The 24,263-nt window shown below is 40.3% G+C and overlaps 1 protein-coding gene across 7 annotated transcripts in view; it reads right to left on the reverse strand.

Moving 5' to 3' along the window:
• klar (klarsicht) overlaps positions 1 to 24,263 on the reverse strand; it is a 171,637-nt gene that overhangs the window by 38,238 nt on the left and 109,136 nt on the right. For 6 of the 7 annotated variants that reach the window (XM_032434628.2, XM_070207952.1, XM_070207951.1 and 3 more), the window contains one exon: positions 8,078 to 8,488. In XM_032434628.2, the coding sequence (XP_032290519.1) occupies positions 8,078 to 8,488 (411 nt within the window). Of the gene's footprint in view, positions 1 to 8,077; positions 8,489 to 22,974; positions 23,026 to 24,263 lie in introns of those variants that run through there. The other variant, XM_032434633.2, reaches the window with a different exon arrangement.

Raw genomic sequence — 24,263 nt, forward strand, 5'->3', positions numbered from 1 at the left:
CGCTTCAGCAATTAAGTAATTACCGAGATTTGCAATGGAATTTAAATTTATTTAAAAGTGTCAATTGCAACAACGCCATGCAAATGTCTGCAAAGCGCGACAAAATTGCAGACATGAGCAGCAGCAGCCGTGACAACAGCAACAACAGCAATTGCCATGACAACAGCAAAAGCGTTGACAACCCGCAGCAACATGAAAACTTCCAAGTCATATGAAAGCAAAAGCAACAACAATAAAAAAAACTGGCAACATGCAAAGCTTTTTGCCCCACAACCTCGCTGCAAAGTATGCGGTGACAACAGCAGCACCCGCTGCAGCAACAATATTATTACTAGCAGCTGTTGTTGTTGTTGTTGTTGTTGTTGCTGCTGCTGCACAAAACATTTCCTGGTGCAGCAGCAACAGCAAAAGCAGCGACAGCAGCAACTGCAATGCCCACAATTTAGCGCAACTATTACAAATCGCATTAGACGCTAAATTTAGCAAAGTCTTAGTCAAAGCTGCGTTGGTCCCCGCAGCAACAACAGCAGCGCAGCAGCAGCAGCAACTGCAACAGCAACATTGTTAGAATTACGACAATATTTAAGCACAAAGTGCTGAGTAGATCTGAGGCCAGTTCTTGTCTAGCCTTTGTCATGTTGACAGCGCCCTTATTGGCAACATGTTGCTGCAACACGCAAGTGTGCGTGGGCGTGCTACACACACATGTTGCTGGCCCACGCACAGCAGCAATTGCTCATAATTTTGCTGGTTATTTATGTGTTGGGCTGCCGGCAACATTTGAATTTAAGGTGTTGCTATGATTAATGGCAAATGCAGAATATTTGTATGTCGCAGCCTGTGACAATTGCGGCACATAAAATAGATAACAAGCGAGACAGACAGACAGAGAGACAGTCGAACAATGCAAACAAAGGCCGCAATTTGACATTTGGCAAATGTCAATATGCCATAAATGCAGCACGGGAAATATCATTGCAGGAAATTTCAACAAAAAGCGAAGTGAGATGAATTAGCTGCGGGTTGCGAAATGATAAAATACCCTAGCTGGTGCTTATGTCTTTGCATGTGATGTAACGACTTTTTTAATGCTATAAACTGACTGATTGACGAATGAGTAAAACGATATTGATGAGTTTTTGACAAAATGTGAAGATCGGCCTGCAGCAGATAGACAGGTTCGAGCAAAGTTGACTTGAAATAGATTTAAATCTTCTCAGAATCGGCTGCTCTATTCAGAGTTGGCTTTTGACTGACATTTCTATAGCGACATATCCGTTGATTCTGCTCAGTATAATATGATTTAAATATATAATATATATGCGTATAGACTTTCTGAGACGACTTTCAGGTTAATTTGTGTGCTGTCAAGAGAAGTATCGGCTTAATCGTGGGGAACTGGGTAAAGTGTTGCATACCTTGCCAAAAGTCTATAATACCATCTGCCTAGTGTATAACGAGGCGCGCTTCAATCGAAGATGTCTCTGTCTGCGCCATTGTTTTTTTTGTGGTCTGTTGCATTACCCGCTGATTTATGTGTGTATGTATGTGTGTGTGTGTGTGTGTGTGGGGGTTAGTCTGCGCCACATGACGCGTTGACAACATCAAACACTGCAGCAACATGTTGCTGGTTGCAGTTGTTGTTGTTGCTGCTGCCGTGTTCCCATTGCTATGTGGCGGCATTTTGTTGTTTATATTTGGCTTCATTTCTCTCCTCAGCTGTGCATTGTGCATTGTAATTTCCCATTGATTACATTGTGGCCACATCTCGTTTGACTTGTGCTCGTCTTTCTTCCGTCCAGTTGCTCGATTATTGGAATTGGAAGTCGTCTGTTTAACAGCTGCTGCCACAATGAAGCAATTTGGTCATGATGTTGCCGCTGCCGTTGCTGCTGCTTTTACTTGTTTTGTTATTATTCTGAGCTCTGTTTTTTTATTGCATTCATCCGCCTAGTTTGCATGCGGGGTGCCTCGGATGCCCCATTGTTTGATTTTGCAATTAATCATTTGCGGACAGAAGTTGGAATTTGATTGAATTCGAAAATATATCGAAATTGAAATGTTGTAGTTTGTTAGCTTTTGCCAGGCGGCTTTAGTCTTTTGTATACCTTCTTTTAACTCAAAATTAATTAGAGGAAAGCTTACTAAAATTGTTGAGAAATTTCTTTTACAGGAAACATCTTTCACTTTTCTTTCGCTTTTATTTCGAGCAACTTCCTTGCACTCTGCATATTTTGATATAGACGTCTATCTTTTTATGAGCACCGGATTGTCTCTATTTTATGGATTTGTTTGTCGGAATATCAAAAATTTGCCATGTTTGTGGACAGAAATAATTGAAACCAATTTTTTCCTGAAGAAACTTTTGCGTTTTTCAGGCAAAGCATTGTCGCAAGGCCAGACACCTATTATTTTTATGTGCTCAAGTCTCTATTTCATTGAAAAATTTCTTACAAAATCAAAAATGGATAGATGCTCATGTTGGGTAGATACCAAATTAGGAGCTACACTTCTAAATAAAAATACGTTTTTTTGCAATTTTGACAATATTGTCATAATTATTAAGACCTTAACCAAATTCTGTGCTTCTGGTTGTAGGGAATCAGGTTTAGGAGCCGAATCTAAAGACAGGGAGTCAGCCGTGAAATTAAAAACTTTGCTTTGCATTTTTGGTTCTGATAGTTTTCGTGCCAAGCACATTCCATATTTCGTCACGCTCCCGTTTGCATATTTTTACTCATTAACACAACCTGCTCTGCGGCTGCTGCACAAATCAATCATAAATATCTAATCCCGAATCTGTGTTGGCCAACGTGCAGAGCATAATGAACAATAAATGGCATATTGAAGCCCACATTTGTGCGAGTAATTGAAAACAGAGCCAAAAGGCAGGCGCCAAAAAAAAAAAAAAAACAAAAACAGCGCTCGATTGCAGCTCTCAGCTGCAACAAGCTGCATCATTAGTTGCCACCAAAAAGTAGATCAACTAACGGTCAGAGCAGCAACAGCTGCTGCCTGCCTCCTGATGTTGCATTGTGTGGTGTTGGTTGCGGGCTTGGGATGTGGCCACATTATAAAACAATTTCTTACAAAAACCCACCCAATTTGCCTGCTAAACCGCACGACGAGCGTTTTTGGTCAAGCTTCCAATTACACGAAGCATTTTGCTAAGTGTTGTTGTTGTTGCTGTTGTTGTTGTTGTTGCTGGCCAGCGGCTAATTACCGTGCTGCTGTCCAGCAGGCCCCAAACGAAAGTGAGACCGAGAGGCGGTAATTATATTGGCCCGAACTGCGGCAGCTGCCTGCCGTTTAAACGGCCTTGCAACGCGCGTCAGAAAGTGAAACTTAAGCTTTTTTTATTCGGCCATTGTTTGGCATGTAAATAAATATATAGATATATATGTGTGTGCATATGTATTGGTGTGTGGCATGCAACGGCCATTAGTGGTGCAGCTTCCGTGTTGCTGTTGTGGGTGGCACGCCCCGCGCACAGGTTGAAGACAACAACAAAATTTACATAATTATTGTGATTTAATTTTTTCAGCACTCGCATCTTCCGGGGCAGCACACACACAACACACCACACACACAATTAAATAGTCACAATTTGTAAATGTCGTTGTTCAACATGCAAATGCAGTTCCGATTCGCAACACGAATCGCATACAACAACAACAACAACACTAAAAGCAACAATCGCCCAGACAGACATATGTTGGCCCGTCAATTATTATTCAAAGCGCATTCGTTCATTTTCGTGCCTCGTTTTGTTCGTTCGATTTATGAAAGGAATGAGAAATAAACTAGTTCATGATACTAAGCTAGTTAATACCCTGTATTCAGTTTTCGGTTTGTTGCTATATCAACTATTACACACCTCATTGGTTGTCTCAGCATTAAGTCTAACAAAAATTGGCTTGGCAATCGATATTTATCGATTTTGGCAGAAGAACTTAAATACGTGCTCTTTGACAAGCTACCCGCACAATGTGTTGCCGCGGTTTATATATACTCTGAGAATGCATTTACAATAATGCTGAATTAAAAATTGATATGTATCGATATCAGCAGAAACGAAGAGAGCTAACGGAAATCTTTGGTTTTTTTCCTACTCTGAGTTTAGTTAAAAATAAAGCAGAATCGACAATCGATATTTATCGATTTCAATAAGATTATGGATTGTGTATACAATTGTTTGGCTACTTATCAAATTTGGTTTAGCGTCTGGCAAAAACGGGTTTGGAAATCGATATTTATCAATAAAAGTTATCGAAAACTATATTTATCCTTGTAAGGTATATAAGACCTTCAAATCCTTTGAACAAGCTCTATATACCCTGTTTTACCCATTAAAACCGACCACAGGGTATTTAAACAAAATATGCAATTTGGCCAACATTAATTTGCATTCGGTTTATATATTTTCGGGTTTCTTTTTTTTTCGGCTAGCTGCTGCCGAGTTTTTGGTGATTTTAGGCGACGCTCGTTCGAATTACTCTTGATTTATGTTTTTGGCTTTGATTGATGTGCCGCAACATTTAAATATTTGACGAGCGGCAATTAAATTCATAAGCTGTAAACTTTATTTTGATCGACGTTAATTGGCTGTTCGATTTGTACACGACTGGAAATCCAATTAGCTTCACATCGCTCGATGAGTGTTGATAAACGCGTCTTGACTCGCAAGAGGCTTGTTTGGTTTAGTGTTGTTAAGTGCCTCAAGGTTGGCAAGCATTAATTGATTAATATTAGACTCTCTGAAAGCTTTATGAAATTTGCTAAAGACAAAAATCTCTTTACATATTACTTTTCCAAAGGCTGACATATTCATTGGCAAGATTAGGGGACGATATAAGGTGTACAGAAAAAAGAATTCTTCTCGTATTTTAATTATTATTATTGCCTTGCTATATATTAGAAATAAAGGACCGCAAAGGTGGGAAGAATTCTTGACATTCCTGTTTGGCTCATGTAGCCAAGATCATATTTCTCACAACTCAAGTTTAACAAGGGCGAATTGCTTTTAACAGCAGGTTTAACAAGAAGAATCCAAAAACAAATGTTGCCAGATGTGAATTTCTTTCAACACTTTCGCTTGGTATTTGGCCTTCAAGCTGGCCGGTGAATCAATCAAAAGGTGCATTGGCCTGCAGCTTGAAGATCTGTATAATAACAAATATTATACAGCATTTTTTTCTTTCTACTCCCAAGAATAAACAAGAGATCGGCAGACCCAATGGAAGGAGGAAGCAGCTACACAACAAGTCAAATATAATAATAATCAAGTGTAATCATTGTAATTCGATTGCAAACTGCATTTGTTTATCGAATGTGGTGAGGGCCAACAAAATTGATGTGAACGTGAGCAAATGAGAGGGATGCCGGCAGAGCAAAAAAGAGACAGGCGGAGAGGAAGGGGGAGAGAAGTAGGGAGCCAAGACAAAAGGCCAGCAGAAATAAAATGCATTTTATGAGAAGTCGCGATCGTCTCGCTGGGCACGTCGTAAATTTGATTTGGTTTATTTTCATTTGTTGTGGAAGTTTGATTTTTATTTTCTTATTTTTTTTATTTTCATGTTCATTTCCAGTCGCTTTCCATTGGCAGCCGCAGCAGCTGCTGCAGCGGCTGGTGGCAAGTTCGAAGTTGCCAGCGCGACCTCTGGGCCAAGTTTGTTGCAATGGGTCGGCATAAATTTCACTTTTACTTGCCCCGCGTTAAATTTAGCGTCTTATATGAGGCATATTTCTCAATGTGTTTGTGTGCATTTTGGCCAGGTTTATTACGCGCATAAAAAACGGCACAAATGCAATTAATGCGCACATTTTGACATTTGGCCATAATGAGGTACAAAATGTTGCTGGCAACATGTTGCCAGACGCGGCAGCAACACGTTTGATGGAGAGGCGTTTTTGTTTTCTTCTAGCTACGCCAAAATGTGGAGCACAAAATGTGGAGCCAGCAAAGTGTTGCAAATTATAAGGCAACAGCGTGTTCACATTGCATAGGCGGCGGCAATTTGGTCATGCCACATGCAGCGGGGCAAGGGGCACCGGGCACGGGGTTGTTCTAGCTTGGGGCAAACAGCAATGCAAATTGTTGCATCAGAGCGCAAGCGAGTCGAAATGCAGGAAAATGAAATTGTTTCTTCTCACTGGCAGGAGAAACTCAGCCACAAATGAAGCGGTTGCAAGCTGCATCATGAACTGCTCCAGAGCCGCAGGCTTGACAGCCAGGGCAGCCCCACCGTGTGGGTCAGCTAGCTGCTGCAGTGCGTGCCTTGCATGAATTACGACATCCCAGTGCAAACAAGACAACACGGCACACGGCACGGGTCGGGGCGTCTCTCCAAGAGCAACAGATAGAGAGAGAGAGAGAGAGAGAGAGGGAGAGCGAGATAGGGGCAGTTGCTAAATTATACACAATTAAAATGTTGTTACCGGGGAGTGAGGAGGCCGGCTTACAAAGCGTTTGCAATTATATTATGGTAGCCGTTGCCGGCGGCCGGGCTGGGTGCCTCAGAACTTTGACCAGGAAACGTTTAAAGTGGCACAAATCAGAGAACGAGCTCGCCAGCCGGCGTAGCTAGAGGAAGAGGTGGAGTGCTCTGTTAACTGGGTCAATGTGATTATAGGCAAAGACTTTCACTAGCAGCTGTCAAAGTGAGTGGGATGAAGCGACACACAGTGAGAGAGGGAGAGAGGGCAGAGAGAGGGGGGTTGGAGAAGCAGCAGGAGATATAGCGTGCGCTTGTGTGGGCTAGAGAGAATCGAGCAATTATGTTGGAAAGGCTAGAAAGGAACACGTTATGCGAAAATACTAAACCAGAATGTGGGGGAACTTTATTGCTGAGTTAAATAAATATATTAAGTTGTTGCTTGCCAATTAGAGCGCGTCGCTTTTAAACAAATTTTAACTTCTAAAGGCCTAAATTTCTTTTTTATAAAAATAAACAAATTAAAATACTATCTAAAAATTACCATTGCAAATGTCATAGTTTTTTTCTTGAAAATGAATTAAAAGATCCATAAGATAATTTCTATATAGCATATGCAATTTCAAGCCTTTCTCTTCTATTAAAATTTATTATTTAAAATTTTGAGATACGATAAAAATCTAAAATATTCTGCAAATGTTATCTAGGATATGATATCCTATACCACATTTGCCATTTTTTTTTAGATAGTTTTTATAGCGCATTTTGCAGCTTTTTCATCGTTCACATTCTCAAACTAAAAGAACCTGCATTTAGCCACAATCACGCAACTATTTGCCTGGAGAAATTGTACAGTTTGAAGACATTTGTTGTTGTGTAGTTTGAAGTGTCTTCTGGCACATTGGGTGTGCATCAGTTGGTCAACAGTTGTTGCAGCGCTGCTGTTGTTGTTGGCCAACAAGTTGATGGCTTTTGAGGCATTTGCGGCTTGTTGGCCAACGCATTGCCGGCATTTTCACCAAATGAATTAATTAAATCAGTGAAGGAGAGACACTTTCGTAATTAGAAATGCCCGCAATTGGCGTGAGGCGGACACAAAAGGCAGCCCGCAGTCGGCAGAGGAAAGGAAAGCGGCGCCAATACAATGCGAGAAGAGCAGCCATCAAAGTGGTTGAATTTCTATTTTCCAAGAATGCACGGCATGCAACGTATTTTTGTTTCTTTTTTTTTTTTTAAATAGAAAATGGAAAATCTTGAGCTATAATGAATTTAAAGATACACAGACTAAGGCAAAACTATCCCATTGGGTTTTATTTTCGTGCTGGCCGAAGTTCAAGTTGACGAATTCTAGAATAAGACAATTGCAATCCATTGCATTGCTTGGCCAGATATTTTCTTAAGATTTCCACCCATATTCCGCTCGTTCAAGTGGATTTGCCATGAACTCATCACATATCCCGTATGTTATATATATTTAAAAATGATTCTCAAGTCTATCAAACAACACAAAATTAGATTTATCTAAATTCTAGCCAAACACTTGCAGTTGAAATCAAATGTAAATCGAAATCTCCTGCTCATATTTTATTTCTTCTTGTACTCAAACATATTATTAAAGATAATTGGTTGAATTATGGACTTACCGCTGTGGAGCTGCGTTTGCGCAGTAAATTGTCGAGGCAGAGTTGCAGCTCAAAGGCCTTCAAATAGATCAGATGATAACGATCGCGTAGTCGCTCCAAATTGCCCTCACCCTTCCTGGGATGAGCTGTGCTGCCGCCGCCAGCTGCGACGATTCCAGTGCCAGTTGTGGCCGCTGTGCTGCTGGGCGTGATCAATTGGGCTGCATCAGAGGCGAAGCCGCTGCTGAGACTATGCGATTTGGTTACCGAATCGCTGGTCGATTCACTGGAGCAATTGCTGGTGAGAGATGCGGGTTGTTGCTGCAACTGTGGCTGTGACTGCGATTGTTCCCGTTCCCGTTCCCTTTCGGAGGCGGCGCGAATGCAAGCGCTTACAACTCGAGCGTGTGATACAATTTCATGGTACAACACCTGGAAATAGAGAAAGAAATCAAACATTGAATGCATGTGGCGACATGGGCAAAGGTGTCAATTCGTATTTAACAATCAATTCGAAAGCGAACACACATGTCGTATACTTAATATGGCGCGAGCATTGGACACGTGACTGAACCAACTAGTTGACTAGACGCGATTTGCCAATGAAGTTGTTGCCACGTTCGCCGAAAGCGCGTGGGCTGCCTTAGTTGGGCGCGGCACAGACCAAACGACTAGACTTTGCCTCTCAGAACCCTAATGAATCGACTGCACCTCATGCACTGAGAGAAATAATCACTAGGGTTTCCGTTTTGGCAGCGAAAAAATAGATGATAAATTTGCAGAAATTGTTTAAAGCTCCGAATTGAATACATTTTAATGAAATAAATATTTCAATTTTATTTTATTTTTAAAGCTGAGTTCTTATAAAAAGTATTTTGTACATAATCCTGGCCTGATTCATATTTATCTTAAGAATATTCTTGATCAACGGCATATGAAAAAAGTTAGAACTCTTTGAAATTGAAGTCAATTTCTTTCAGTTTCACTTAACATTTGCTCAAACTCTAGAAACCTTCAAGCTCAAATCAAGAATATAGTTATATTTGCATTTATTAGCACAATTTTATTTTCAGTGCAGCCAACTCCTCTCATAGGACCGAAGACACCCAATCCCATTTCCGTTTATGGGCAGCAATGTCTTGTCTTAGATTTTCATCACTCATTTGTCATCGGCGTCGGGCAGACGAACCCGCCCGGCCACACAAAGGTCAAATCCCACACATTGCATAAGCGCATGCATCCGTCCATTGTATTTGCGAAGATTAATCGATAAATGGAATTGGCCAAAAAGGCTTTCCGCATTGGCCACACTCAAGCGTCTGCGAATGCGGCGTGCGATATTCAATTTATCAAATAATAATAAAACAAAAAACAAAAAATGATTATAAAAATAATTACAAATGTAATTGACACGCAGCGGTCAAAGGTGAGGCTATGGGGCGGGGGCGTGGCAGCGCCAAATGCCGCACAATGACACCCACCAAACCGCAGACACTCACACACACACACACACACACACACACACACGCACGCACACACATGACCATTGGCAAAGCTCGCTTGGTGGTTATCGTACATTGATCTTCATACAACAGTTTAACCTAAACGAACTCTTGCATCATGTGGCATCTGTTGGCTATGTAAACAGCAACAACAACCACAATAGCTGTCAGCTTTGGCATTAGAAATCGATAAATATGATGAAGCGACCAAGTCGAAATAAAAAACAAAAATAACCCAACGACACCTGGCAGACACTTACTTATGGCAGCGACTGTTTGCCGCACATCCTGTGCATTTCTCCAGCTCACAAGTCATAAATTTAAATTTTCACCTGTTGGGCTGCTCATTTGTACCTTCTTTTTCCTTTTTTTTTTATTTTTCCTCTCGACAAACAAATTGAAATGTCACAAAAAGGCGCTCGTTTATCGATTTGAATGTTCGCGTCCCTCTTAGTTTACAATTCGTGAGATTTTATGTATATGATTTCCATTTGACATTTTGACATTTGGCAAACTTTGCGCCAGCTGCTTGTTTTGATCCATTCGACAAACTCCTTGGTCAAAATTGGACACTAGAAAAGCTTCACTTAGCTGGAACGGACGTGCTGGGAAAGTTGACGTACTTGCAATTGAAAGCTTATTGGTTTTTCCTTTTTTTACTGCCCACAAATTTTTGTATATCAATATCGACAGCTCTCAAGCATCTTGGACTCGTATTTATAATACATGTGACAATTCCCAGAATCAAGCTTTTTAATATATCCTTTCCTTTTATGTTTCTGGCATTTTCTGCTCTTAACTTTCTAACTAGATCTTCCGCCAGGCACATTCAAATTATATCACATCTTCTGATTCTTTTTATAAAACCCATCTGGCATTTATTGTACCTACAATATTTTACATCAACTTCATTCATCTGCCTCTTTCATTATTCTAATCTAACCTTCTTGCAATTTCTTGTACATGTTCGTCCACACCCAGCTAAAAAATCTTCCAGTTCAATGGCTTTTGCTGCAGTATTTCGATCGACGACTAAATATTTAAACGAGCTGCAGCATTTTCTAGCCTAGCACTTTTCGAAAATCGAAAATCTATTTTATTGGAATTTTCCGCTAGATAATTTTCTGCGTCTTTACAGGCGACTCGAGCCAGAAATTGTTTGTATTATGATATTTTTTTATACTTATATTTTTTTTATCATTATATCTAATTATGAGCTGCAAGAGGCACGGCGAAAAAACAAAGAACTTGTTCGATAGGTTAAGAGAGCCAAGAGGGGGAAAGGGGTGTGGGGAGGGTCTTCAATTGTAGAGGCTTGGCAAATAAAAATCAACTTAGCTTCTAAAGTGTGCAGCCAAATTCGTAGCCATTAGTTGAGAGTTGAGTCGCGAGTCATGAAGTTGTTTCAAGTTCTTGGAGCAGGCCCCCAGCAGCTGGCAATAAGAAGCCAAGACTTGGACAGGTGTGTTTGTGGTTGTGTGTGTGTGTGTGTGTGTGGAGGCGGTGTGGGTGTGGCCAAGCGGCTGCTTATTTGCGATAGTTGCGGCTCATTACAAACTGAAGAGCGAGTGCCCAAAAACCGAGGAGAAAAAAAAACAACAAAAACAACAATTGCCATAGAGCAACGCCTTTCTCTTTGTTTAAACTCAGGCAAGAGTCGAGTTTAGTTGAGTTGAGTTCAGTCGAGTTGGTGCCGCAAAGTGGATGGAGGCTGGTGTATGCCTTTTGCCTCGTGGCTGGCTGCCACCACTCCCAATCTTTGCACGACTCTTGGTCTTGGCAATTTGGCGAGCCTCTTAATGCATTTTGCACACGCTCAACCCACCCACCTGAACCGCAACTCAGCTGCGCGGCAGTTCCAGTTTCAGAACACTGGCAGAATAAAATAAATATGAGCCTGAATTTTATGCAAAAAGTTCGTGACTAATCTGCGACTGAACTTGAGATGTTCCGTTTGGCTCTGTTGTGATTGCAATTGAGACTTTGATGCACTCAGAAGGCAGAAGCGGCGCCCAGTTGGCAACATGTTGCCAGAAGAGGAGCCCCGGGGGGTAAGGCAAGCTGAATTTATTGGCCGAAGAAAAGTGAATGCACAGTGGGCGCAATATTGAAATTGAAGCTCAGAACTGCCAGAGCAGTTATATGAAGGCAAATCAAGTTCTTATTTTGCTGTTGAGTTTCTTAAGAATTCATGGAGAACTGAGCGCTGAGTAGCGGCCTTTAAAGTAGGCATTGTTCTTGTTTGTTTTCTAGATAAGTGTTAAAAAGTTTCTTAAATTCTAAGATTTGAAGATCTTGATCAAGAACTTAGAGTCTTAGATGATGGCACCCTTAGGAGCCTTTCCCTAAGTTAACAATAAATGTTGTCAACGCCTCGTATACGTAATATGCCCAATTTCCCACTACAGACCGCATAGTCACGTTTTAAGCATACTTTTAGTAGTTTTACATAATATTTCTTGACTCTCGTTTCTTCTGAGCTAGATTATGATTTGTGTGCGTCCATTAAACATAAACTCGAGCAATTTTTTCCAGCTGGCGCCAGATGAGAAATGAGTTTTGACTACATTTTGCCAGCTAAATGCTAATTGGGCTGCTGCCTGGCCACATAAATTCCAAGTAGTGGGCCCTCTGCTGTTGCTGTTTCTGCTTCTTCTGCAGGCCCAGTTTCAACACACTGTCCTCCAATTGTTGGCGACCAGCATGACGCACAAGTTTGTGCGCCTCTCGCTTCGCTACTCATTCGCACACATTCATGCAAATGTTGAACACATTCGAGTGTTAAATTCGTGCGTCTGGCCAAAAGATCTTCTAATGCGGCGACTATTTATAACACAGAATACTCTGGGCACGTATCTGTGTCTGTATCTCTAGATCGAGGTTCGTTGACTCAGACATTTTTTCTGCCCAGAGTTGAGCAACGACAACAACAACAACAACAATTAACTAGCCGAACAACAATAGCAACAACATTCATTATCGAAAATGTCAGTACGTGACCTCGACCGCGTTTTTTACATATTTATCGCCCCTAGAATTTGTGGGACTGCCTACGCCCCAGAGGCCATGCTGTATGCGTTGTCTTTCTGCGCATATGATTCACAAGTTCTTAGGTTTGCGATAGATACTCGAAAATAGTTTCAGAAAGTAGAGCATACGTTTTCGTTAAGGAAAACTTCCTCGTCGAGCTCATAACTCACCTGGCTTGCCAAAATTTTAGCCAAATATGAAAATATGCTCAGCAGGAAGTCAATGCCCCAAGAAAAGACAACACATCAGCAGCAACAAGAACGCAACATTTCCAACATGTCACATAAATTGGAACGCGCAATGCTTTTCTTTTCTTTTTTAGCTAGCACATTTCTAAGTGAAATAGTCACGGCATTTGGAACACTTCCAAATCGCCAAATCGAAAGCGACTTTAAATAGCCCAAAAACAAAAAAGAAAAACACAACAACACACGAAGTCTGCCCGGTTTGGGGCAGCAACAAAATTCAGCGTGAGCTTCCAAACAAACAAGTTGGCAACTTCTCTAATTACCTCAACTGAGGAGTTTAAATAACACTTTTCTTTTTGTAGGGGGAGTTGCGATCTCTATTGACAAGATAAATGACAGGAGGAAACAAGAAGACCAAAAAGAAGACAAATGAAAATGACACGCCAGAGGTGTGAGAAAACAAGCTAAGACGCAACAATATCTAGTTGAGAAAATAACAGATAATGAGATACCCTGGAGAGCATTGTTTGAGCTAAAACTGTTTTTAAGTTAAGAAATTGATCGATATATATCGATGACGGGTAACTTTCGTTGATAATTCGATATTAAACATGGCGTATTTATCAGCTGCAGCGTAGTTTTTTTAACTGTTCAGACAAACCCCTCTAACATTTAATAGGGTATATTATAGGTGAAGTCTAGGAAATGATTGCATTTAAGACTTATTGTGTGTGTTTGGTGTTAAGTGCAACACCTCGTATGCTTTGTCACCTGGGCAATTAATCTGCCTGGGAATCGCTGGGCAAACAAAAATCTATCCAATCTGTTGACCCAGAAGAAAAGAGGGCAACAAACAGTGAAGAATTATGTCAATGCAGTGCAGCTGGCAACGTGATGTGAGCAAATGCACTAGGAATTAACTTTAAGAGAACAGAAGAATTCTCGAAAAACCGTTCTAAGAATGCGAAAAAGAGAGAGAGTTGCTGCACAAGTCGGTGTATAGCACAGTTAAAATCCGGCGACACGGCCTATTGAGTAACATATCAGACAAAGAGCGGCCAGATGAGGGAGGTAGGAGGTCTGATATCAAAGACGACAACGACACGGTTGACATAATCACGTTCGAGTGTCACGTTCGTAGCCGGGCACGATAAGCCGACGACCGAGACGACCAAGTCGTCTGCGCCTTTTGTTGCCGTCACGTTCTTGGATGGAGATGTGTTGGCTGTTGGCCGGCCCCATGTGGTCCAGTCTGTGGACCGAGTCTTAGGTCTGCCGCAACGGCGAACCAATCTGCGGCCAGAACAAGTTTGGCTCTTGTCAACGTTTGAAGTTTTTCCTTTTGGCTTTTGGCTGTGGTCTCATTAAAAACATGTTACATGGCTTTTAATGCTTAAAATGATTATGAAATTGGTTGGCTATAACTGTTTATATAATTATTTTTTGAGTGTAACTAACAAAAAGTAAGAAGAAACTAAGATTTCTCTAGTTGTGAGTGGCTGACGCGCCGATGCCCTGTAAATAACGAAGAGCTGAGATATACATTCGTATTTCTAAACTACAGGAAATCTTAAGAGCTTAAAGATAACATTTAATTCAAAATATTGGGTATGCACTTCACATGATATTTGTTGTTAAATTTCTTAGGAAATGATTAAGCAGGAAATATTGTATCCTGAATCTGTATATAATAAATCCCAGCCTACATCAAGTATGAAGTCCTGAAGGAATAGGATATAAGAATATGCCTATGTTTAAATCGATATTTATCAATTTTATCTAAATGGTAGTTATCGGAAAGAAAAAGCTTTTAGCTTATTATATATGAAATATTTAGCAAATAAATATCTTAAAGCAAATAAATATCTTAAAGTCTCTTAGATCGAACTTCATTCAGACGGAGCTGTTCCCTTGATAACGAATACTTCTTTTACATACAACCTTACCATACCCTGTTTTGAATTATAATCCAGAAGAGACCAAGAATCCACATAGTTAAGTTTAAAATAATTGTTTTTAGCTTATGCTCCACCCATTCTTACTTTGATAAAGTATTCTTTCTGTATGTTATTTCAAGATTCAATTGTCTACCTGCTCTGTCATAGATTGAATCAAAATCCTTTGCTGCTTTCTCTGACTGCATTAAATTTCAATTATTACAACATCAGCGGGCACTCCAGAGTATTGGGCCTTTGCCTTGGCTGCTTGCTGCTTTCTATTTATTGCACAATTAACAAGTCGTTAGCCCAAAAGTTATTTTCTTTTCGGGATCTCTCAACTAGCGTTACGCCTGGTGCCGCAGCCAGCGAGCTAGTACATTGACCACAGAAAGGCCGCGACTGACCGGGTAATAATCTCATTTTAATTGCCACAGGCAGACCGCGAGATATATATAGAGGGAAAATTTCCCGAAAACTACCGTATTCAACTAACTGAACTAAGCTTGGTTTGTAATCAACCCACCGCCACGCTTCAGTTGGCCGGAGAGGTGTTCGGGTGGATTGCGCCCTGGCCTATTCAAATTTGAGCCTTGGTAAGAGCGGCGATCTTTGCCAGATTTGACCTTGTCCATTTGGCCAGCTGATGGCAGTCATTTGGCGCTGTCTTTTTTTTTTATAGACCACATTTGGCAGACACTTACGACCATTAATTGCACTTGAATGGCCCGAAGACCACACGACGAGTGTGTTGAAAGTGTTTCCAAGCTTGTTTTCGAGTTAGTATTTTTTTTCCTCTTGTTTCTTATTGGGGCGCTGCGCCGTGTTTGGTAATCGGATAGTTTCGAGTGCAAATGATACTCGAGAGTTGGTGTCAAATGTGTCACAGATTTAGGTGAAGAGGTTCAGCGAACTCCGACGAAGGTCAACGGAGAAAATGCTAACAGTTATGTGGCATTACCTGAGCTGAGTTTAAAGCTCATTTACATAAGTTTATAAATAAACATAAATAAACAAGCATATTTGTAAATTATAGAAGTAAAATCTGTGAATATGATTATCTTTTTCTTCTTTGAAATTATTAAAGAAAAAGCAAACGATTTTCTCTCTATTTCGCTTTTCTTTGAAGGACAGAGAACTCATATAAATATATTTATTTAAATTTTTTTTAATGAAAACCCAATTCCTACCGCGCTGTTTCTTTTATACGAAAACAAACAAATGATTATCCATTTTTTAAAATTATTAAATGCAATTCGCGCAGATGCATTTCTTAGATTATCTTTTTATTGTTAATATTATTTTCAGTCCTCACATGAATATATTGTTGAAGAAAAGAAAAATGAATTTTTATAGCTCTCCTTTCTTTCTGTCTCCCACTTTCTCTCCCTCTCCCACTCTCGATTAATTCAAACATATTTTAAATCTTATTGAAGAAAAATCATCCAAGCTTTACCGCTCTCTCTTCCTCCTGCTCTCTCTCTCTCTTTACATCTCTATCTCTTTCCGTCTCTTATAATCCCATTTCGTGCAAATCCAAATCCGATTACAAATCCATTGTTAATAGCAAGCATTTTTCATGATTGATTTTTCCCGCAAGAAAAGAAAAACCAAAATTGGTCAAAGACAACCGAACAGGCAGGAAAAACATGCGATATATGTGTAGTCAGAAGAGAGATGGAGAAAATGATATATGTATATGGATGGGAATGTATGGTCGGGGGCAAATGTGGCTAGATGATGTACGTAATGTTCGTAAGTGAGAGAGGTTTACATTTTCTCAAGCGTTGCGTTGACATTTTCACAGATACTCGCAATTGCTTGGCTTTCCAGCGCACAATCTCACAATTTTCGACAATTTCGACAGCCGACAAATGAGCGGCAATCTAAAGCAAATGGTCAATGAAAATGCAAATGAAAAAAGCCAAATCAAAATCGACTCAAGCAACAAACAGTGCTTCGCACATTTGGCTAATTAGCGCAAAAAAAAAAAAAAATAAAACAAAAAAAAAAAACCCAAACAATGTGAAACGTATTAAGTCGTATAATTGCGCAACATTTGAAGTTGGCAATTACAATTTTCCAACAATTGCGCCTTGCAGCAGGTCTGATTGAAGGCTGTAGCCAAGTTAATCATCATTGAGGCATTGCAGCGAGTGTCTATCTACTGTGCATTCAAGCCAAGGTCAACACATTGCTGGGCATTTATCTTGGCTCAGTCAAGCTGCGGGTCACCCATTGGGGTCAGTTAGCTATGTGCTGCTCTCTGTGGGAAATGATAACAAGTCTTCGCAAGAAGACAAACAAACTCAACTGTGGCTGCTGCTAATCATCAAAGTTTTACGAGCCAATTGAACTCGAGGTTGTGCGCTTTATAGCTCGCAGCATACTTTCAAATATGAATAATGTTGTACTAAACTCAACTGTCGCATATCTGAATAAAGTATTTCGAGCTGAGCTGCATTGCAAGATCAGCCAGATCGATAACTTTGTTGATAAAAGAATCTCAGCTCTGATAAGAGCTTGACTTAGGTCACAAATGAACTTTATAGCATATAAACATACTTTATTTTTTTTTTTTTGACAAAAACTTTGCATCTATAGAATGGGATATTAGCTGCATTGCTTAATATTATTTGGCAAATGCATCTTCATTTAAATATAAAAGCGAAATTGTGTATTAATTGTACTCTTTCTTGTAACTCAAGAAGTCAACATTTTTTTATACCCCTCATAATGATTACAATCATAATAATGACAATTAGCATTCACTATGCATTGACCTCCGCTGACCTGCACAGAGTCTTGCACATCTCATATAACAGGTTGCAACTTTCTTGGACAACTTGTAATTGGGGCGTGGCAATATGCCACACAACATAAAACGACTATAATTGAAAGCGGACATTTGGCAAATTAAGTGCCCATAAAAAGAGTTGTACAATGGACAATGTAATTACCAAAAACTGACAAACCGCATTGGCAACTCGCAGGAAAACAAAAACAAATACGAAATTCATTAAAATAAAAACTGCAATTTGGCAATAAAGGAAAATAAATTAAATATGCTAGAAAGGCAAACAATGAACGAAGATTTGATACCCTGGCCAAGATGCACATATATGCTATGATATGTGGTCTATAATAAATTCTGCCTGATAAAAGCTATGATATTTATATAAGTCATACTTAATAATTGGCTTTCTAACCAGCTTCATTAGCGTAGCTTTAAAGCATATAAAAATCTTAGTTTGCCTTTGGCGACATGTGAAATAAATTTGTTCATATCGTTAACATTGCAAATGAGTTTTGGGTTTCAGTTTTGGATTTGTTGTGGATTGTTTTTTTTTTGTTTTCGGGGGTCCTTCGGGGGCCGCGCAGTCAAAACGAGCAACAAGCACAATAAACAGGAGACAATGGAAAAACTTTAACGCCGACTTTCACCAACAGCAGGTGGAGATGAACAAACACAGCGAAACGGGCAACGTTTGTTTTTTTTTTTTTGTTTTTTTTTCCTCAACAATTACGACACCTCAATTTGCGACGACCTGAACCCCAAATGCCCAGAAGCTACAAAATCAAAACACACAAACACCGGCCACATAATAAGTCAACTGCCGCCTGCCGCCTGCCACCCACCTGCTTCAGTCCTGGCAGCATGTCTCTCTGCTCTGAGCGACAGCGTCTGTATAACTCATTAGCCGGCGAACGGGTTCATAACTCTGGCGAACTGGGGGTTAGGCCGGGGGTCAGTTCGAGTACAACAGCAACAGCAAAAGCCAGAGAAGACGCAAGCTGCTTGTCAGGCCTTACTTCCGAAAAGATAAACCGAGACGCGGCGCTTGATCGACGACATGTGAGTGCACTTGTGGCTAAAACACAAGACACGACGATGCGATCTCGAGTAGCTGCTGCTGCTGCTGCTGAAAAATTGATTTTTAAAAGCGTTTCAGAAGAAAGTGGGCACATCCCCAAAGGAGGCGTGTGTGTGTTTCTCTTTTGGCAAGGGTTAAGTTCCCGACAAAGTAAAAGTTGAACACAGTTTAGTCATGGCCATGATTATCGCTCTGGTCAGGCTACGTGATTTGCTACCAACAACAATTTGTGTGTGTGCTTGTGTGTGTGACATTATTTAGAGCCCCATTTTAATCACATATATAAATATTTTTACGGGGCGTTTAATAATGTGGGTCTGGGTTCAATAACACTCCAATACAATCGGCAGTTAGGTTTTAGATATAACCTATGCTGTACGCTGGGATGTGAGGTGAAAGAGACCGCAGCCAAGCCAAACCAAGCAGCAAACCAACAACAACAACAACAGCAGCAACGACAACAACAACAACAACAACAAACATAGCAACATAGGCAAGCAGCTAAGCGTGCTTAATGTTCAATTGTTTAGAGTACATTGAACTGAAACTGGGTAAGAAAAACTCTGAAACTGAGAAACTAAGTGGCAAAAAGTTGCGGATTAGTGAGACGTATATAATGCCAGGTGCGCAAAAAAAAAATTATCAAAGACTAAAGAATAAAGCACAAATTAGTTTGTTATATAAAAAGATTGTTGGAGAGCCAGCTTACATGCAACATTTTGATAGTAAATATAAAAATTGTGTCTAAATTTTACCTTTACGAATATATATTAAAATTTAATACATAATTGTCTTCCAATATGCCAATCTTTATAAATTTTGTTGGGCCTCAGTGTGGCTCTTAGATTCGTGTAAAGCGAAAGTCATCAACTTGAAAATTTAGTTATTGGAAAAGACTTCAAAAAAGTGAAATATTTGTAACCTACATACAACGCTTGGTGTATCTAGTTCGTATAATTCTCGAGTTATGCTAGAAACACATATCATAAAATCAATCAATTTTGATATTGAGAAAGTGAAAGATATCGATAAGAAATTGAATGTGTATGTGCTTGTGTCTAACCCTACGATTTTCCTAGCCGCACTTGGGGGCATCGAGATTCTTCGTCAATCTGATCAAGAATTTTTATACTTGATACATTTGTGATAGTCTTGAAGTTAAGCTCTGAACGAATTATTTTCGCCACGATTACCTGGCTTTTTGATAACATTACGCTTTTGTCAATTGTCTTTAGTTCAAATTTGATTTAATTGAAAAATTCCTCATAGGGTTTATGGTCGTCTGATTGAATCTCTCTTGTCACGTCAGGCAAGGAATTCAAACAAATCCATAAACTGCAACAGTTGGGTTATCTACAAACCGTAACAGAGTAATGTTGTTTTGCACTCAATGCACTGCCCAGTGAAAGTTTAACTGATCTGCATTGTCTGCAAAGCGACAATAGATCCATAACGAAGTCATCCCAGCAAACTACGGACACTAACAACTACACAAACTCTGGCATGCACACCTTTCGATTCGCACATCAACGCCCGTGATTTTATTGCGGCTGCTGCAATCGAAGTACATAAAAATTTGCATAGCGCTGAAATAAAACCAATATTTATTGGCGATGCGAAGCGCTGCGCTGCGGCTGGCAACTTTATTAGCAATTTGCCAAACGACAATTTGAATAAACGAGGAGCAGCCGCCACCAGGTACCAGATAGTAGTAGGTAGGTAGACAGAGCCAGTCAGACGCACGCACACCTTCCTGTGCCACTTGCAACTGTTGCATGATTGAATGTTGCAAGTGAAACGCGTCGGCGTCGACGTCGTCGTCGTCGTCGTCGTTGACAACAGCAGCTCATTGGATTATGATGTTGCATTGAGCATGTGGCATGTGGCAAGACTTAACAAGGATTAATCAGGCGCAGCGAAATCAATTTTCGGGGCAGACAAATTATAGAAAAACGAGACGAGAGACACCCTTGAGCGCACATGCTGCAGACAAGCGGGGCAGCCAGGCAGCGATAGGAGGGGCAGCTGTGCTGCATTAGAAAGTCGCATTTGCATTTGCATCTCGTGCATGTCGCTCGCGCATAGAGAAACAAAAAATTTAAATTGCGAAATTTGCAATTTTCACCTGTGTGTGCGAATTTATCACGTGGCGATTTTATGATAATTCCAGCTTCAGCAAAAAAGTATTGTCACGTAAAACGTTGCGGGATCGCAAACAAATATGAGGGTTTAAATTTGAGGGCAGACGTGCCCCATTCCAGCCAGCCAGCCAGCCAGGTGGCAGCAGCAGCCGTTACGAGGTGCCTGGCTACACGTTTTGTAGCCCCGCTTGCCCGCGAAAATCGTGGTGACTCAATTGCCAGAGCAAAGCACAAAGCTGAGTGGCAGCAGCGGAAAAGAAAACCTTTTGCGCCATATCAAACAGGCAAATCGCCACATTCGACAGCGAAACAGTCCAAAATCGAATGACAGCAACAAACTGAAACTGATGCAACAAAACAAAAACTAGCAACAACGAGAAGAAACATTGTAACATTGCCGGAAGACAGACGCTGCAAAAAGTACAACAACGAATTGTTTTCAATATGCTCACTTTTTGCCTTTGACAGACAGCCAGACAGACAGACAGCCAGGCAGCCGGACCCAAAGAGTCGAGAGCAGCAGTCCAAGCTGTCAGAGTCGGAGCCGGAGTCGAAGTCGGGAGCGCACTCCACAGACAGATATACAATCTGACAGCAGTCCAAAGAGCCAGCAGCCAGCAGCCAGCCCAGGGCTACGGGGGAGGGGTAAAAGCATTGAGGGGGGAACTCAATGCCCTCTGTGATCGGAGCGCATCTTTCTTCAAAGAGCTGCCTTTGTTTATAGATAGTTTTTTTTTTCTGCCCTGGCTGACTGAAGGTCTGTCTATGCAACGCAGCCTGCCACTAAATGTTCAATTTTATCAAAAGTAATTGCTTGCTTAATTCCGATAATGATCATGCCGATCATTATGCTGATCATTATGATGATCGCTCGTTTAACAACATTTGCCAATAATAAAAGTTATCTGCGCACAGACCAAAGAGATTGCCAAGATAAGTTGGAATTACTTTGGGTATATGCGTAATTAGCTAATTTAATGAAATGGTAATAGGGAGAAGATGGAGAAGCCTGTGGAGGGATTAGAAGAGAAGTTAAAAGACAGCAAAGGCGATCACTGATAGCTTAATTGAAGTGTTGTAAGAAAAGGTCGATAAAACTAGATAAGCTCAGATTGAAGGGAACAACTTTAGCTGCCACGCATTTGTGCTATAAGTGAGCATTATTACTTCTTGAGAGCCTAAACAATATTCTCTCTAAACGAGAACGTAGGGATGGAAGGCTTAAAACCTTTATGGATATTTGAATGTGATGAATATGATGGAACAGAGAAGCTACTGTTCGACCGATCTTTCCTAGGGCAGTTATATGATATAGTGGATCGATCTGTGTCGACATATTTTCTGCCTGCAACATAAAGATGAAACTATGCAAATTTGTATGACCATAGCGATAAAACTGAGAGACTAGTTCTCATAGACATAGACAGACGGATAGTCGGATGCGGCTATAACTCGGCTCTTGCTACTGACATAGAATATATATACTTTATATGGTCGCAGACGTCTTCTCTTATGCGTTACACATTTCGAGGCAAAATTATATTATATGAAATATCAAGTCCCTTGCAGGAATAGATAACAGCTCACCTAAAGATCAAAGACATTTTAAGTCAACTGCAACTCCTGAAATATCGCTTATTAAACAGATGAACAACTTATTTTGCAATAAATCAAACTGAAATGCGAAAGTGCAGCAGCAAATCGAATGAATTAAGGCAATTAAGAAATTGCAGTCGAAACAAAAGAAAGACAAAACGAAAATTGTGCACTCAAAAGATGAGATGAGTGAAAGCGAATGAATGTTAATTGCAAATCGTTAATTTTCGCAAACGAATGACAGAGGACAGGGGAGGAGCTAGAGGCTCAGGAGCAGCGGGCAGGACTCATGTATTTCTCTATGCATGTGATGTATGTGCATGGACGTATCTTAATCTGGGTTCCATTTTAGTTTATTGAACGTTGCAGACTGTTTGTTCCGTGGCTAAACATTTTGCTCAGTCACCCAGCCTGCAAAAATGCGATGAAAAATTGAAATTTGCACGCAAAGCCAAAAAGTTATGACTCGCAAACCCCCCTGCAAACAAAGGGGTGGTGGAGGGGAGTGTGCGGCGGGTGTGTGCAAAATGGCATCTCGTTGTTGATAGTTCAACATGAGAAATGGCCAATTTTAATTGCGGAAACCAAAACTAACCGAAAAATGGCAAGAAAAACAAAAAAACAAACAGAAATGGCTGGAAAGACTTACGCAAGACATGTGTGCGCCGCACAAAGGAGATCACAGATCTCAGACCTTATAACATATGCATGATTCTTACCTAGAAAGAGAAAATAAGAGAGAAATGGGGAGAGTTAGTTGGTTTTAAATTAGGTATTTACATGTAGCTTACTTATAAAGAAAGAAGGAGCAAATATGTAACAAAAAATTTAATAAATTTCATACCCTAATCACAAAATTCTTGCTTCAAGAAGCTTTCTTTTACTTTAAAGATTCTTAAATACAAAGCCCAAATGCGGAACTCAATTTAAGACATTTTTACTTTCATTATAAATTTTTTACATTTTTTACAATCATACCATTATTTATAATACGTATTTTATGCATTCAAGAGTTGTTTTGTCTTAAATTCTAGTTAATTGCAACTTAATTAAAAAATCCGCCTCAATATTCACTTAACATTTTTTACACAAACCGTTTTGTATTCCATTTCTAGCAAACTCTTAAAGCATCTGGAGAGGCATTTGTTTTGAGTGCACAGTTTTTGGCGACATAATGAAATGCACTTCAAAGGCCAACATCAAATTTATGAAAGAGCCATAAGAAAAAAAAATCGACTTCCCAGACAAAGAATCGACATGACTATAAATACATAATTTATGACTAAATAGGGGCCACAGCGAGTTGCTTAGATATTTTGTAGAGCGACAAGTTTGACAACACGCATATGATGATTTGTTTTGGGCTCAGCTAAAGTGAAATGTTTGGCCACACTTTGGCAGTCGAATAATCGCCAGATGCCAGCAACAATACTGACAACAACAAAAGTCACGCAACCCACAAATTTTTAAAAAATCCACAATTGACAGCCGAAAAGCGCCAGCTAAGAACAACAATTGAGGAAAATATGCCCTGTTATGGGAAAACTATTTTCAAGTCTCCCCCAAAAATGGGCGCCGTATCAGAATTTACCGAGTGGGTGTTGAGTGAAAGAGCGTGGGGGGTGGGGGGTCCGATGGGTAGGAGGATTTCCATAGTTTGTTATGCTAATTGAATACGAGAAAAGCTTTTTTTCTAGCTACACACACAATTTATGTCTGGCCAGAAAACTGTTGACTTGTGCGGGCACAACAATGAAATGGAAAATGAGATTTTCACCCAATTTTCTGGCTCTGTGCATGTGGCAATGGTGCATGACATTTTCTGTGTGGGGCGGGGAGCGGGTGCCAGACACGCGACAAAATGCAGCAAATGCAAGTGCCCAAGTTTTGGAGCCAAAAGAAATGCCTAGAAAATGCTTTTGTTATGGCATTGTTGAT

Source organism: Drosophila virilis, chromosome 3 (genome assembly GCF_030788295.1).
Source record: "Drosophila virilis strain 15010-1051.87 chromosome 3, Dvir_AGI_RSII-ME, whole genome shotgun sequence".
NCBI lineage: Eukaryota > Metazoa > Arthropoda > Insecta > Diptera > Drosophilidae > Drosophila > Drosophila virilis.